Here is a 13,818-nt window from a genome sequence, read left to right as displayed (position 1 = left end):
TGCTGGTTAAAAATGTGCACCTGTACCCAGTGTAGTGTGGCTCAGCAAAACTCCATTCAGAATGAAGTTTCTGATGGGTAGTGTGAGGCGTTACTGATAAGTCACAGCTGGTCTCTGAAACAGTTATGTATGGATAATTAGGCTGACAGTTTTACTGTGTGCCAGGCACTGCATAGGCACTTTGTGTTTAATAACCTGTGTAATTTTAATGACAGTTTTGGGAAATGAGCACTGTTCCTTAGTTTTACATGTAGGGAAACCAAAGTGCAGATAATTGTGGCACAGTTTTTAGGCTTTCCAAGGTTGGAAACAGAAGAGCAGGATTTCAGCACTGACATCTGCTCTTCAGAGTCCAGGCTTTCCACCTTGTTTCCAATTTGCCCACTAAGTGGCTCATACAGGCCCTTGGGATTGCATGCTAGGTGCCACCCATCACCAGTATTTGATTTCTAAGGTTCTGAAGCAAGAATGGAGGGGCACGGAGCCAACAATCTGTGCGTCTGCCTCTGCCCCTGTGCTCAGAAGCCCTTGTGAGGCTCATGGGTAGGTGATGTCGAGGGCACGCACTGACTTGCTCCATCTGCAGCACAGCGGGTCAGTGATGCAGGATGAACTCACCTTCAGATACACAAGCTATTTTATCACTTCTTCATTTATTATACAAGTGTAGTTTATGCCTTAGGGCTAACCAAATTTATTATTAATTGCCACCAACCTTCTAAAGATACTGCACACTTCACAGCAGTGCAAGAGCCTCCAGCCTTTGTGCAGTTTTTATTTGTTTGATTTTTTTTCATGTTTTACAAGGCTTTGTTGTTGTTATTTTAGCTTAGTTTTATATACAAAGTCTTGTCTCTTACCTTATCAGTGCTGCCTTTACAGGTGAGTAACACCACCCCTGGCAGGAAAGTCTTTTATGTTTTTCATAACGTTAGCCATTTCTAGAGGGCTAAATTTACTATACAGGGCCAACTCTCTATCTGGGTTCATATTTGTTCTACCTTCACATTTCATGTGACTCATATTTGCTGATCTGAAAAAGGCCTTTGTTTACTCTTGTCTTTTAGGAAGTTGTTTTTACTAACTACAGAATCTGTTTCTCCCCCCCTCCAACAAAATGATATTATCTGAATCATGCTTCCAATTAGAAGTTTGTTGTAGGTTTTTTCTTTAACCTTTAAGAAAGATTTATTTGTTTAATGTGTATGAGTATTTTGCCTGTGCTTTTGAAGGTCAGAAGAGGGTGTCAGACGCCCTGGCCCTAGAGTTCCGCGTTGTTGTGAAACACCATGTGGGTGCTGGTCATCGTGTCTAGGTCCTCTGCTAGAGCAGCAAGTGCTCTTAATCTCTTAGCCATCCCTTTAGCCCCTAGACTTCTTCCTTTGCTCCTGTGTGTATCTTTTTCAGAATTCCCTTAAGATTTTTCTGTGTCTTTGGTTTCCAGCAGTTTGTGTCTGCACATGTGTGAGCCATCATGTGTGAAGCGTCCTTTCCCTGCTTCGTGTTCTCTGAGAGTCTTGGTGACTCACTGTCTTTCATTATTTTTGGAAAAGTCTTGGTCATTCTTTGTCCTTAATTTTTTCAGTGCTGGGAGCAAACCCAGGACTTTTCATATGCTGGGCAAGTGCCTTAGTCATGTTCTCTTACAGTGTTTTTCCTGTCTGGCTTCTCTCACTTCTGTGACTCTGGTTAATGCGCGAGATCATTCCTGTGGTCTGTTCTGCTTCCCCACTGCTGCTCCCACTCCCAATTTGGATTATTTATACTCAGCTAGTTTCAAGTTTTATTTGTTGTACCAGGAGTTAAGTTTATTATTTTCGCATGTATGAGTAATTTGCTTGCATAATATAAATATGTACAATTTGTGAGTGCCTCATGCCCACAGAGACCAGAGAGGGTGCCAGAGCAGTGGTTGTGATCCACTGTGTGGGTGCTAGGAACCAAACTTGAGTCCTCTGTAAGAGCAACCAGTGCTCTTAACCTTTGAGCTGTCCCTTCAGCCCTCTAGTTTCAAGTTTTGATCCTTCCTTCCTCCCAGTTATGGCAGTTCTGCTGGGAAGCCTGGCAAAAAGTATTCATTTCATCTCAACTACTGTTTTTTATTTCTAGAAACTGCATTTGACTCTTTATAATTTCCAGCTCACTCCTGAAATTCACCATCTGTTCGTGGATAGTGTACAGGCTTTCCACTACAGCCTTAGCATTCTAATTATAGTTACACATCACAGTAATTGCTGCTATTTTAAAGTAGTCCGTGGCTGTCTCTGACTCTAGCTTTATTATTTTGTCTCTTTACAGTATGGGTTTCTGTTTGTTTAGCACATGAGTATATGTCTTGTAATTCTGCAGTGAATACCAAATATCACCAAAGAAACTATCTGAAATCACTAACATTGACTCCTGGAGTAGATTTACCTATTCTGCCTCTGGGCCTTTGACCTGGGTTGCAATTTGTTGTTGCTGTGATTGCCTTCATTGTGCTGCCAGCTCCGTGTTTTCTCATGTGAGACCTTGCTCGGCTTTCTAGTTCTCCTCTCTGCCTTGGCCTCTGCGGGCTCCCTGCCTGCTCCTCTCTCCTGCAGGAGCAGCTGCTCTGCTTGTTTTGCTAGTGGGTACTTGTTGGCTGTCCTGGGCAGAGGTGAGGGTGCTTTCTTCTGTTGACTTAGCCTAAGACTTAGGAAGGCTCTGTGTCCCTGCATCTCAGGGGTACAGCCTTCTTAGTGACCCTGTCCCTCCCTAGTGGTAGGTTTCCTGCTTTTTCTTAAATCAGACAGTCGCCCCTTTTCCTTCCCAAGTATCCTGGAGGCAGTAAAGTCCGCCGCCTATCCCCTGAAGCTGGGGGTTTTGTCCCTTAGAGAGGAAGGATCCAGATAAGCTTCATCTCCTCCCTAGGCCTGCATTCCCAGGCAACTTTAACCTCCTCGCAGCTCTGCCTCTAGTCTTCTCCTAGAGCGTTTGTGGAGACTGGAGAAGAGCAGCCAGGGAGTGAGTACAAACTGCCATTGTGTCCAAGACTCAAAGGAGTCTAAGCTCTTCATTTAGAACATACACCTGCCCACAAATATTTGCTGATTTCTGGCCAATGCAGTTTCTCTTACATCTGTATGGTAGCAATGCTACCTGATGGTGACTGCTCTGTGTCTCTTCTCAGCTTCACACCTCCCAGCAGCACATGGATAGCTTGAAGTCATCCGGAGTAAGGATATTCCCACAGAATGCAGTGCACATCAGGGCTCTTTTCCATGAGAGCCAATCGTTGAGTTTGCCAGACCACTGTTTAGAGCAACTCAGGAAGGTTACCCATAGAAATTGGTGCCTCAGGGTGTCTAGGGTGGTTTGGGCTCAGCACGGTTAGAGTGGTGCACTGAGGGTACCTCTGCTGCAGGATAATCCTGACCTGTGGGACCCTAGCTAGCCCTTGTAGACCCCTCTGTGCCTGAGGTGTTACGAGTTCATGCTCCTGCCTTTTCCTCCCTCCCTCCTTCAGACCGAAGCCAGGACAGCACAGCTGTGGCCCTGTCAGATTCCAGCTCAACGCAGGACTTCTTTAATGAGCCCACAAATTTACTGGAGGGTTCTCGAAAGCCCTTTCCAGAGAAGAGGCTGTCTGGGCTCAGTGCTCAAGCAGGACCAACTGGTAAAGACCTTCCGGGGCCCACAGAGGAAAGAGGTAAGAAGCTAACTTACTAAATCAGGCCTGCTTTGATCTGCTGGGGCAGTCCCGGAAGACCTGAGACTCTGGACCCGGAAACGCTTAGACTCAGCCTGGCCTGCATCTTCATGCTTCAGCTTTTTGCCCTGGGATGTTAGTGGGAAAGTTTCTTACCTCTCTGTGCCTCTGTTCTCACTATAGGATAGGAACAGTCCCAGGGCCAAACCCCAGGAACTGGGAGGATTCAATAAGGCAGCTCTTGAAGATGTGAGCGTTAGTGTGGTTTGCCGTGTGTGCTTTTGTGACACTTGTCTTATAGTGATGACACATTTCCGTGTTTGAGAAAGCCACATTCACAATGTCAGTGTAGTATGTCTGCCCCCGCCTTGGTGAATGAATGGTTATTAGAAAACGTCTTGGGATTCTGAATGCCACAAATATGTTTTCTTTTTAGTATGAATCATATCAGACTTCTTGGGAAATCTGCCTTTTTTGGGCAGAGAGCACTGATGTAAGCCTGAGATATGCCCGGCTCCCTTGGGATCCCCGGGTCTCCTTTGTGGCAGTCTGCAGAGCTTCACTTCTAAGTTTGTAGCATGACTATAGGCAGTCCGAGGCATCCCTGCTGCCATTCCAGGCTGTGCTAGTTAAAGCTTCCTTTTTTGGTGTGTGTGTGTGTGTGTGTGTGTGTGTGTGTGTGTGTGTGTGTGTGTTACGTGGGTGTAGATGTGTGTGCAGTTACGTGTATGCATGGCACACATGTGGAGATCAGAGTACAAATCTGCACCTTCAGCCTTGTTCGAGCAGGGTCTTTTTGTTGCTTGCTGCTGTACCTCAGGCCAGCTGGCCTGTGAGTTTTCATGGATTCTCCTCTTACCTTGTTTTCGCCTCTTATCTTGCCACAGGAGCTCTGGGATGCAGCTTTACATGGGTTTAAGGAATCAGAATTCAGGGCCTCATGCTTACACAGCAAGCCCCTACCCGTTAAACTGTCTTCTCAAGAGCATTTAAAGCCATGCATATGTGTACTTGCCAGACAACCCAGTCCCACATTCAGGTGTCCTGGACACCTGGGACAGAAGCATGGCTTTTCCAGGTTCCTGAGCAAAGAACCTGAGATTGAGAAAGGGTGAGGAGGTCAGCCTTAGTCACTCCTTGCGTTGCCTTCTGAGTGGGCTGGATGGGGGATACTTGCGTGCTCTGGGGGCCTGGGCCTAATCTTAGCAAGTTTCTATGCGCGTTAGGGGCTCACTTGTAACTGTGCAGTGGCAGGGTAAGACTCTTCTAGCTCTTTGTCCCTGGCTAGCCCTGCAAGAGTTTTATCAGATAGATTTACTTGGACCTGGTCCCCATTAAAAGACAGGTTAAAGCTGCATGCGGTGGCGCATGGCTTTAATCCTGCACTTGGGAGGCAGAGCACGCATAATCCAGCACTCGGCAGGCCAAGGCTGGTGTATCACAAGTTTGAGAGCAGACTGGGACACATAGCAGATTTTTCTCTCTGAAAACCAGAAAGAAAAAAGGATATAGCTATTGCTTGACTCGCTCAGTAATCATTGTGCTCTCCCCTACCCTGTTGGCATTCTGTGGTATAAACACACCATAGGAAACTTAGAATAGAAAGGAAACAAGTGGCGTGGCCTGTACATCCTAATAGGACATTTCTAGTTCTAAAATGTGATTATTTTTATTCTTGGACAAGTGAGACTGCTCAGTCATGTTCTGTGGCCCACCAAACAGTGAACTGTTGTGTGTGCGACTGTCACCGTCGACCTCAGTATTAGGTGACAGAGGCGCCTGACAGGGGTAACAAAGGAGAAAGGATTTCTTTTGGTTTACACAGTTTGACGGGAGATAGTCTACACAATCTAGAGCTCTGTCCTTTGCGATGGGAGCTGTGGTGAGACAGCTAGTCAAGAAGGAGTAAACTGGGACCTGGCTGTTACCCTGAGAGGTCCGCCTACTCAGCTCTCCTCTAGCTAGGCCCTGCATCCTGAAGGGTCCTCAGCTTCCTGAAGTAGCTCTGCAGCAAGTGTTCAAACACGTGGCCTGTGGGGTTCATTTCACATCCAGACTATAACAGCCTCTCTCCAGCATGTGTGAAGTAGGACTCTTCTAGACTGATAAGGAGTATCCTAGGACCCTGCCTTTTCTACTCAGAACTGATTTGGAGGCGGGGGCCAGACAGTGCAACGCTGGCCATTGGTAAGGAATGTTAGGGTTGAATCAGAGGCCTTTACAGTGGCTAGCAGGCTTGAAAGGACATGTTCCGTCCCCACCCCCAACCAGGTGAGTTCTCTGCTTCTGAGCTGTACTCCTAGCCCATGACCAGCTCTCAGCCTTCCTGAGGAAGCCAGAGCCACAGGCCAGTGCCCACTGAAGTCTACTGCACCCTCCTGACCTTCTAGGCTCACTCTTCTGGGCAGCCCTACCACCATCCTGCTGCCTCCGTTAGTCCATGCCATGGGATGCAAGTCCCTGTTTATGCATTTGGTGTCTACTGAGCAGCAGGCTGGGCTGCAGCCAGGTCTACCTCAGGTACTGGGCATTGAAGGGAACAGCGTCTGCTTTCTCAGTCCCTCCTATCCCTGAGCCGCCTTCCTTCCCACAATGTCCAACAAGTGTGAATGGTCCTGTGTTCGAGAGCCTGGCCTCCATTCTTGAGGTCTGAGTTGTCACACTTTGCATTGGTCTGCTAGTGCTCCAGTAAAGACTTTTACATTAGGACTGTTTTGCCTTTCTGAAGCTGCCCTTTTCAGGAGTCAGAGCTTCAGAATATATGCTCAGATTATGAAGGTAGCAATAGTAACGTGTATGTGTGTGTGTGTCGGTGGAGGAATTTAAGAGGAGAAAAACACTGTTAGACTTTCAGCACATAAACACCAGCTTACTTTGTAGTGTGTATGCTCACTCTGTAATGTGTATGCTCACTCTGTAGTGTGTAAGCTCACTCTGGTGTGTAAGCTCACTCTGTGATATGTAAGCTCACTCTGAGGTGTGTAAGCTCACTCTATGGTATGTAAGGTCACTCTGTAGTGTGTAAGCTCACTCTGTGGTATGTAAGGTCACTCTGTAGTGTGTAAACTCACTCTGTAGTGTGTAAACTCACTCTGTAGTGTGTAAGCTCACTCTGGTGTGTAAGCTCACTCTGTAGTGTGTAAGCTCACTCTGTGGTATGTAAGCTCACTCTGTAGTGTGTAAGCTCACTCTGGTGTGTAAGCTCACTCTGTGGTATATAAGCTCACTCTGGTGTGTAAGCTCACTCTGTGGTATGTAAGCTCACTCTGGTGTGTAAGCTCACTCTGTGGTATGTAAAACCCTAAGTAGAAATTGTCAGGAACCAGTGTAGTCCATGCAGTGAGCACTAAGGCCTGCCGTACCGTGGTTGGCAGGTCTGTGCCTGGTGTACAGCAGTGTCCCTTCAACCCTTCCCAGGAAACCCACTAGACAGAGCCAGTTCGCTGTGGCAGGCCTGCGTGCTTCCTAGAACTCCCAGACTTTGCTTGCCTCAGCACCTGTACTGTAAGCATTCTAAACCTCTTGCCAACAAGACCTAGCTTAGGCGGGGTGGGAGGAGGAGCACGCCATCCCATCTTCATGGTGTGGACTTGACATCCTGGCTGGGAAGCAGCAATGTGGACTGACAGCCATTTCTGACCCTCTTCCTTCTGTCAAAGAAGTGGAAGATTGCAGTCATCTGTGAGGCCCAGTTAGCAAGGGGTGGGGGCTGTGTCTTTCCTAGACGCCTTGGGCCACCTAGAACTCTGAGCAATTGAGTTGTTAACTGCCAGAGTTTGCCATTTTCTTTGGTCCTTCAGATGTGTATACGGAACACCCTTTGGAATAATTCCTTCCCTCTGCCTGCTTTCCGTGTTCCTGGGATTTTATGTCTGAGCACTTGGTGTCATCCCTGCCTCCTGCCCATGGCCAAGTGCTGCATCATCATCCAATCTCCGTGTCTTCCTGGAGCCTCAGGCTGGGCCTGCAGCCATTGTTCCCACTGCTTGTGTGAGCTACACTTGAAACAGAGGCTGACATGCTTGTGAGCAAGATGAGGGGAGCCCTGAGAGAAGAACCCCTGGGCGCAGTGCTGACATCCATGAGCAGATGAGTGAGGCTCAGTGTCCAGCTGATGTGGCGATAGACAGGAGGTGTTCTGTGGAGCTGAAATAGCAGGAAGCAAGGGGCACGGAGAATGGCCACTCAGTTCTCTCCTTGACACAGAGGAACAATAACGGTCAGCCTTGCCATATACCTGAAGTCTGCCCAGCTATGCTGGTACTTGCTGTGACTATAACTTGGAGTCTTGGTCGTTGCCTTCTTGATTTTGCCATATTAGGTTTCAGCTACTGCCAGGCCTCCCTCGCAGTAGCAGGAGGGTTGTCAAGGTTCCACCACAGTACGGATAGTCTTCAGAATAGGTGCTATTGGCTTCTTCTCCAGGCAGGCTGTGCAGGATACACAAACTCAGGATACCTCAGGATGCTCAGAGCCAAAAGCCACTGGTGTCTTGCTCCCTGGGTCAGATGAGCCTCCCTCTTGGGCAGCCAAGGAGGCTGTGCCTCAGGAGGGTGGATTGAGGCCATTCAGATCTGTGTCTGGAGGCTCATCCTGGGCTCCCCATGTTGCCAGAGGAGCAGGGCTGGGCTTTCATGTAGTGGACTTCTCAAGTACAGATCCTCCATAAACGCTTGGCAGAACTGCAACAGGTAGGCTATAGGCTGAGATACTCACTGTGCTACCAGTAGAACACAGTGTCACTTGCCAGGCCTTTTCCTAGCTGTTGAAGTAGCAGTGGTGATGTCCTCCCCTGTGTGGGCTGCTTTCCTATGTACCTATGCCATCTCTAATAACAGCTGTGCCACTACTCATTAGGTAGGAGCCAGAGCCCAGCCTAGAACTCCTCCTCTCCACAGCCTCTGGGCCCTCTGCTGGAAGCCAGATGGGATCTCCTGTTTCTTGGTGCAGGAGTCTGTGTGGCCACAGCCAGTAGGGATAGAGCCAGAGCTAGCACTGGGCCCTGTACCTCCCATTGCTGGGTTTAAGCATGAGCATCAACCCAGCTGCGCCTGTCACCTCCCTGAGGTGCTTCCATTATGTGGTAGACTGCTGTATGAAGAGAGCTTAAAACCACACTCTTTTCCTTCTTAACTGTAGGAAAAACTGAGGAGTCCTTGGAGAGCACAGAGGCCTTCCGGGTTGTAGAACAAGGCGTCCAGAAGCCTGTGGCAGACTCCTCAGCCTCTGCTTACATTCCCAGCAAGTCCCCAGTGTCCACACCTCCTTTGTGGGATGGGAAGAAGAGGGGTGACTCTCTGGGGGAGCCAGTGGCTTTTCCTCAGGGGCTGCCAGCAGGTGCTGAGGAGCAGCGCCAGTTCCTCACAGAGCAATGCATCGCGTCCTTCTGCTTGTGCCTGAGCCGCTTCCCACAGCACTACAAGAGCCTCTACCGCCTGGCCTTCCTCTACACCTACAGCAAGACTCACCGGGTAAGGAGGGACCTGGAGTGGGATGTTGGCTATGATGACGGCTGCCGCAGCTGAACCAGGACAGTTGGAACTTTGGGGTCCGGGCTAGGGTAACTCATCAACCCCCAGATGAGTGCGGGGGGAGAAGAACTGCAGAACCAGAGTCAGTCCTAAAGATGGACCAGTGTGCCCTGGAATAGAGGCCTTCTTGTCACCTGGCCCTGGGCTCGCCCCATGGGTACAGCTGCCTGACCCCTCTTTGAAGCCCCTGCCTCCCAGATTTTGGGTGCTGACAGCCGGGTCCCTCAGCTCTTTTAGAAAGCTTTCCTAGGCTTCAACATCCCCAGGGGCTTTCTAATCAGACCCTTTCTTCTGGCTTTTAGCATTGGTGGGAGGACCAGAGTGACCTTCTTTTCCTCAGTCATTCCTCATTCATTAGGTGACAAGGAGAGTGCCCCTGCCCCTGGTGCTTACTCCTACAGAGCTATACTCTGAGGGGGTGGCAGGTTAAAAATACACACACGAGCAAGCAAAGCAGCTCTGTTGTGACCAGCACTACAGAGAAGAAGGCAGGGTGTACAGAGCAGTGGAGGTGCTGCTGCAGCTCTGTGAAAACAGACCTGTAGTGTGAGGGACATGAGGAAAAGCTTGAGGGAGGAAAGACAGACAGCTCCAGCAACCCAGGAAAATGCTGTGTGGGTGAGGGCCAGGAAGAGCTAGAGTGACCAGTTGAGCTTATGAGGTCTAACTGAGACCTACCGTCATGTGACTCTCTTAATTCAGCCAGGCTTTCCTCCCAGAGGCCTTCTTCTGCCCCCATTCTGTGCCCCACCACATTCTCTGGATGTTTGAAGACCCAAGTAGGGTCCAGAGAAACAGGCTCTGGTGTGGTACTAGTTAAATTCACAGAGCTCTAGGGGATTAGGTGCCAGGAGCCTTGTCCCTGCAGCGACTGATATATTCCTATAGCTTGACCAATTTTCTGAGAGCACAGTGGATGAAATTAGCCTCAGCAGACCTGGGGAGGGAGAAGATGATCATTGTCAGTCTCTGTAGGTCAAACAACAGTAGACTGGCTTGTCTAGCTGCCCTTGGCCATTGCTGCCTGTTATATGACTGCTGAGGCCACTCAGAAAAGCCCGGCTCACTGGCCTACGTCTGCATGGGTACCACATCTCTTGTACCTAGGGGCCTGAGTGTTGTTAAATTCCAACCAGCACATGTCCTCACTGCTGAAGAAGTGAGCTGCACATCTTCACTGTTCTAGTGACACTAGAGTTACTTCCAGGGTCACTTTCCTCTTTGAGAAGCAGCAGAGCTCACATTAAGGGCCTCTCAAGTCATAGTGAGGAGATTGTCAGTCATCAGTCCCCTCTGGAGGCCCCATACAGCCAGCCAGCTTGCCAGCGGTGCTCGGCTCAGACAGCTCTTACTATCATACGCCTTCCCCAGCAAAGGCTGAAGCAGACTGTGGGGTGCAGAATGGTCTGTATGGATTACTACACAGGAAAGGGAGGAAGAAGAGGGCACAGGGTTGGGTAAGCACCTGTGGAGTTGCTGTACAGGCCACCAAGTTTGTGTGTCAGTCCTGAAGGTGCTGGTGTGCAGAGCGCTTAGCATGGCACCAGGCACAGTGTGTGCTGAGTAAAGACGTCACTTTGTTGAATGAGAGTTGTCAAAGTAGATATTCCAAAGTACAATTTTTGTTGGAATTAAGGAAAATACAAGCAGGGTGGGGTGGTGAACACCTACTATCCTAGCCAGGCTGAGGCAGGAGGATTATAAAATCAAGGCTGTCCTCAGTTGCAGAGAGTCTGAGTTTAAGGCCATCTAGGTTTCAAGAGGTCAGAAATAAGGAGAGGGGTGAGGAGAGAATAAAAGCTCAGAAGAAGGGAGGAGACACAAAGAGAAAACCCTAATTCCATACCCTAGAAACAGAAACTCTTGGGCCTGATGCTACTTCTGGCTCTTGTGGACAGATAATGCCAATTTGGGAACTTCAGGGGTGTCAGATCTTTTGATTGTAGACCTTGTTGCTTTGTACCTAGGGACCTGGCCTGGGTGGTGGTGCCAAGTGTCAGTGTGGAGTTAATTAGCCCAGGGGTTTTGCCCAGGACCCAGTTCTCCACTGTTAAGTGTGACTCCCCCGCCCCTCAGTGTAATCCATTTTGGTCATTCTGTAGTGATTCATGCAGTAGATGGGCCCAGTCAACCCAGCCACATCCATTAGTTTCTGCTGGCTCTTCCTTTAGCCAAGTTCCTAGATTGGGTTCCTTGATTTGTGGAAATGGAATGCTGGTCATGATTCTGAGAGACGCTCTCTGGGGTGGACACTCTTCTTAATGTTAGACCTTCTGTGGAGACTGCACTGTAGAATGCCAGCTGTACAATGAATAGTTTTAGGCTGCCAGGCATGTTCTGGACCCTGACCATGTCCCTGGGCTGTCTATACTGTTGGGGGAGCTTTTGTGAGCCTCATGGACTGGCCTTTGCTGAACACAGTTGCCGTCTACAACTTGAATGGCAGATTAGCACTGGGCTCTACTGAGCGCATGAGTTACTACCTTCTTGGTGCTCAGGGCACACTGCTGTTATGGCGGGGGGAGTCTTGGGTGCCAACTCTGCTGGCAGCTGCTGCTTAGATGTTAGAACACAACTCAGCTGAGCTGACTAATTCTGAAACATTAACTGGCAAGCAGTGACCTCTTTCTACACATAGCTGTTTGGTAACAAACACTTTCCAGTGTGTGTATTTGACAGCAACACTTTTTTAAAACAAAACTCACCTATAGGCTTTGCAATGGCATTTCCCTGTTGCTGGTATTTTATGACTGAGTGGCCAAGTGCACTGTCAGGCGTCCATCTACTCTGGGATTCAACAGGCAGAACTACCCAGGGTTGGAAAGTTAACTGCTGCTGATCCCTTAGGTCTTTTCTAGGTCCCTTCAGGTGAAGCCATTGTCGCAGTGTGTGTTCTGAAGCAGGCCCCTCCCAGGTACAGACCCACTATGGGGCTGGGCACTCTTGAGTGCTCGGACTGTTTTGTTGGTGGAGAACGGTGGTAATACACAGATACAGTTATTGTGATAATGGGCCTTCTTTCTTAGCAGCCAGGCCCATCTCCCCTGTCTGCATCTCTGTAGCTCCTGCCTATCCCCACCCCCCAACCCCCCAGCTAGGCCTTCTGAGGACTGTGCCTGGAACAGAGTTGCCAAGGGCTAGGTCTTCTTCTCCTGAGGGATCCTTGATGCCTGTGTGTAGCTGCCCTCCCACCCAGTGTTGATTTTGCTATATGGGGAAGATCAGGGAAGACTCCTGTTGGACTACACTGAAGGCCAGGGAGCCCTTAAAGCCTACCCAGATACCCTCAAAACCTTAGGATCACACTTTTCACCAGGATGTCAGGTACTAAGCCGTCGTCGTCAGTCTATACTCATAAAAACCCTCTCCCCCAGCCCATAGGGAAAACCCAGAGAAGAGGGCATGTTGTGTAAGGATCTGGTCGTCTGGGCGCCTACTCTCATGGAAAGGTGCTGCGTGACCACTTCTGTCTGCTGGCCTGGAGTTGAGGTCCTCCCACTCTTGCTGTCACTATAATCAGTCCAGTGCAGAGAGGCTGATAAAATGGGCCCTGGAGCCAAACAGCCAAATAAAAAAACAAAGTTGGTGATACACATGTCCCTGTTTCAAGTTTAATAAAAATCTAGTCAGTGATGGTATGGGATGTTATTCAGTCTTTAGAAGAAAAAAATCCAGTACCAATATGGATGAACCTGGAGGGATGTTGTGTTCAGTGAAATAAGCTAGCCATAAAAAGGCAAACTTTATGAGTCCATTCATACAATATGGGTAGGGGTGGCCTGGCTCCCTAGCTCAATCAGAACCTGCTTCTTTGGTCCAAGGCCTGTGTGAAAGGATCCTTCTTTTTGGATTTGGTCAGAGGTCAACTCTTGCACATTCTACCGTGGTATCTCCAAGGACCACTGAGCCCTTCCTGAGCTTGCTAGGTAATGGGCCCATGTGTTAGGAAGTGTGTTAGTCCTAGAGTCCCAACCACAGCAATCAGCAAGGTCTTAGCAGGCTTTACTTTGTGTGCTTTATAGAACAATGTCTTAGTTAGGGCTTACTTCAGCTTACAACTCTCAGGTCACACTTCACTGAGAGAAGCTGGGCCAGGAACCGGAGGCAGGAACTGAAATGAAGCAGAAACCATGGAGGAGTGCTGCTTACCAATGTGTTCCTCATGGCTTGCTCAGCTTACTTTTTACCACCCAGGACCACCTGCCCTAGAGGTGGCATTGCCCACAGTGGGCTGGGCCCTCCTACATCAATCATTAAGAAAGGAAAAAAAAAAATCCCACAGACTAGTTAATATGATGGAGACATTTTCTCAATTGAGGTTCCTTTTCCCAGATAACTATAGCTTAAGTTCATAAAAACAAAACAAAACTAAAACTAAAAACCTGACCCTTTGTAAAGTTGACGTGCCTGTTAAACCATAACCCTTTATTTCTTCTCTCCAGTGTCTCATATTAACATCACAGTTTAAAGCGTTCAAACTTGTAAGTCTCAGTCTTTAAATATCCAAACACTTGAGAAGTTCAAAGTCTCTCTAAAATTCCAAAGTATCTTTAACATTCCAAAATCTCTGAGCTCCTGTAAAATAAAATATAAGTTAGATACTTTCTTACAACAAGA

The 13,818-nt window shown here is 48.6% G+C and overlaps 1 protein-coding gene across 8 annotated transcripts in view; it reads left to right on the top strand.

Annotated features, from left to right (window-relative positions):
• CABIN1 (calcineurin binding protein 1) overlaps positions 1 to 13,818 on the top strand; it is a 126,682-nt gene that overhangs the window by 67,999 nt on the left and 44,865 nt on the right. For all 8 annotated transcript variants that reach the window (XM_084753126.1, XM_084753125.1, XM_084753124.1 and 5 more), the window contains 2 exons: positions 3,488 to 3,670; positions 8,810 to 9,141. In XM_084753126.1, coding sequence (XP_084609252.1) covers positions 3,488 to 3,670; positions 8,810 to 9,141 — 515 coding nt within the window. The remainder of the gene's footprint in view (positions 1 to 3,487; positions 3,671 to 8,809; positions 9,142 to 13,818) is intronic.

Source organism: Acomys minous (assembly GCF_964271855.1).
Source record: "Acomys minous genome assembly, chromosome: 13".
Taxonomy (NCBI): domain Eukaryota; kingdom Metazoa; phylum Chordata; class Mammalia; order Rodentia; family Muridae; genus Acomys; species Acomys minous.
This window is presented reverse-complemented; position numbering and strand designations above follow the sequence as displayed.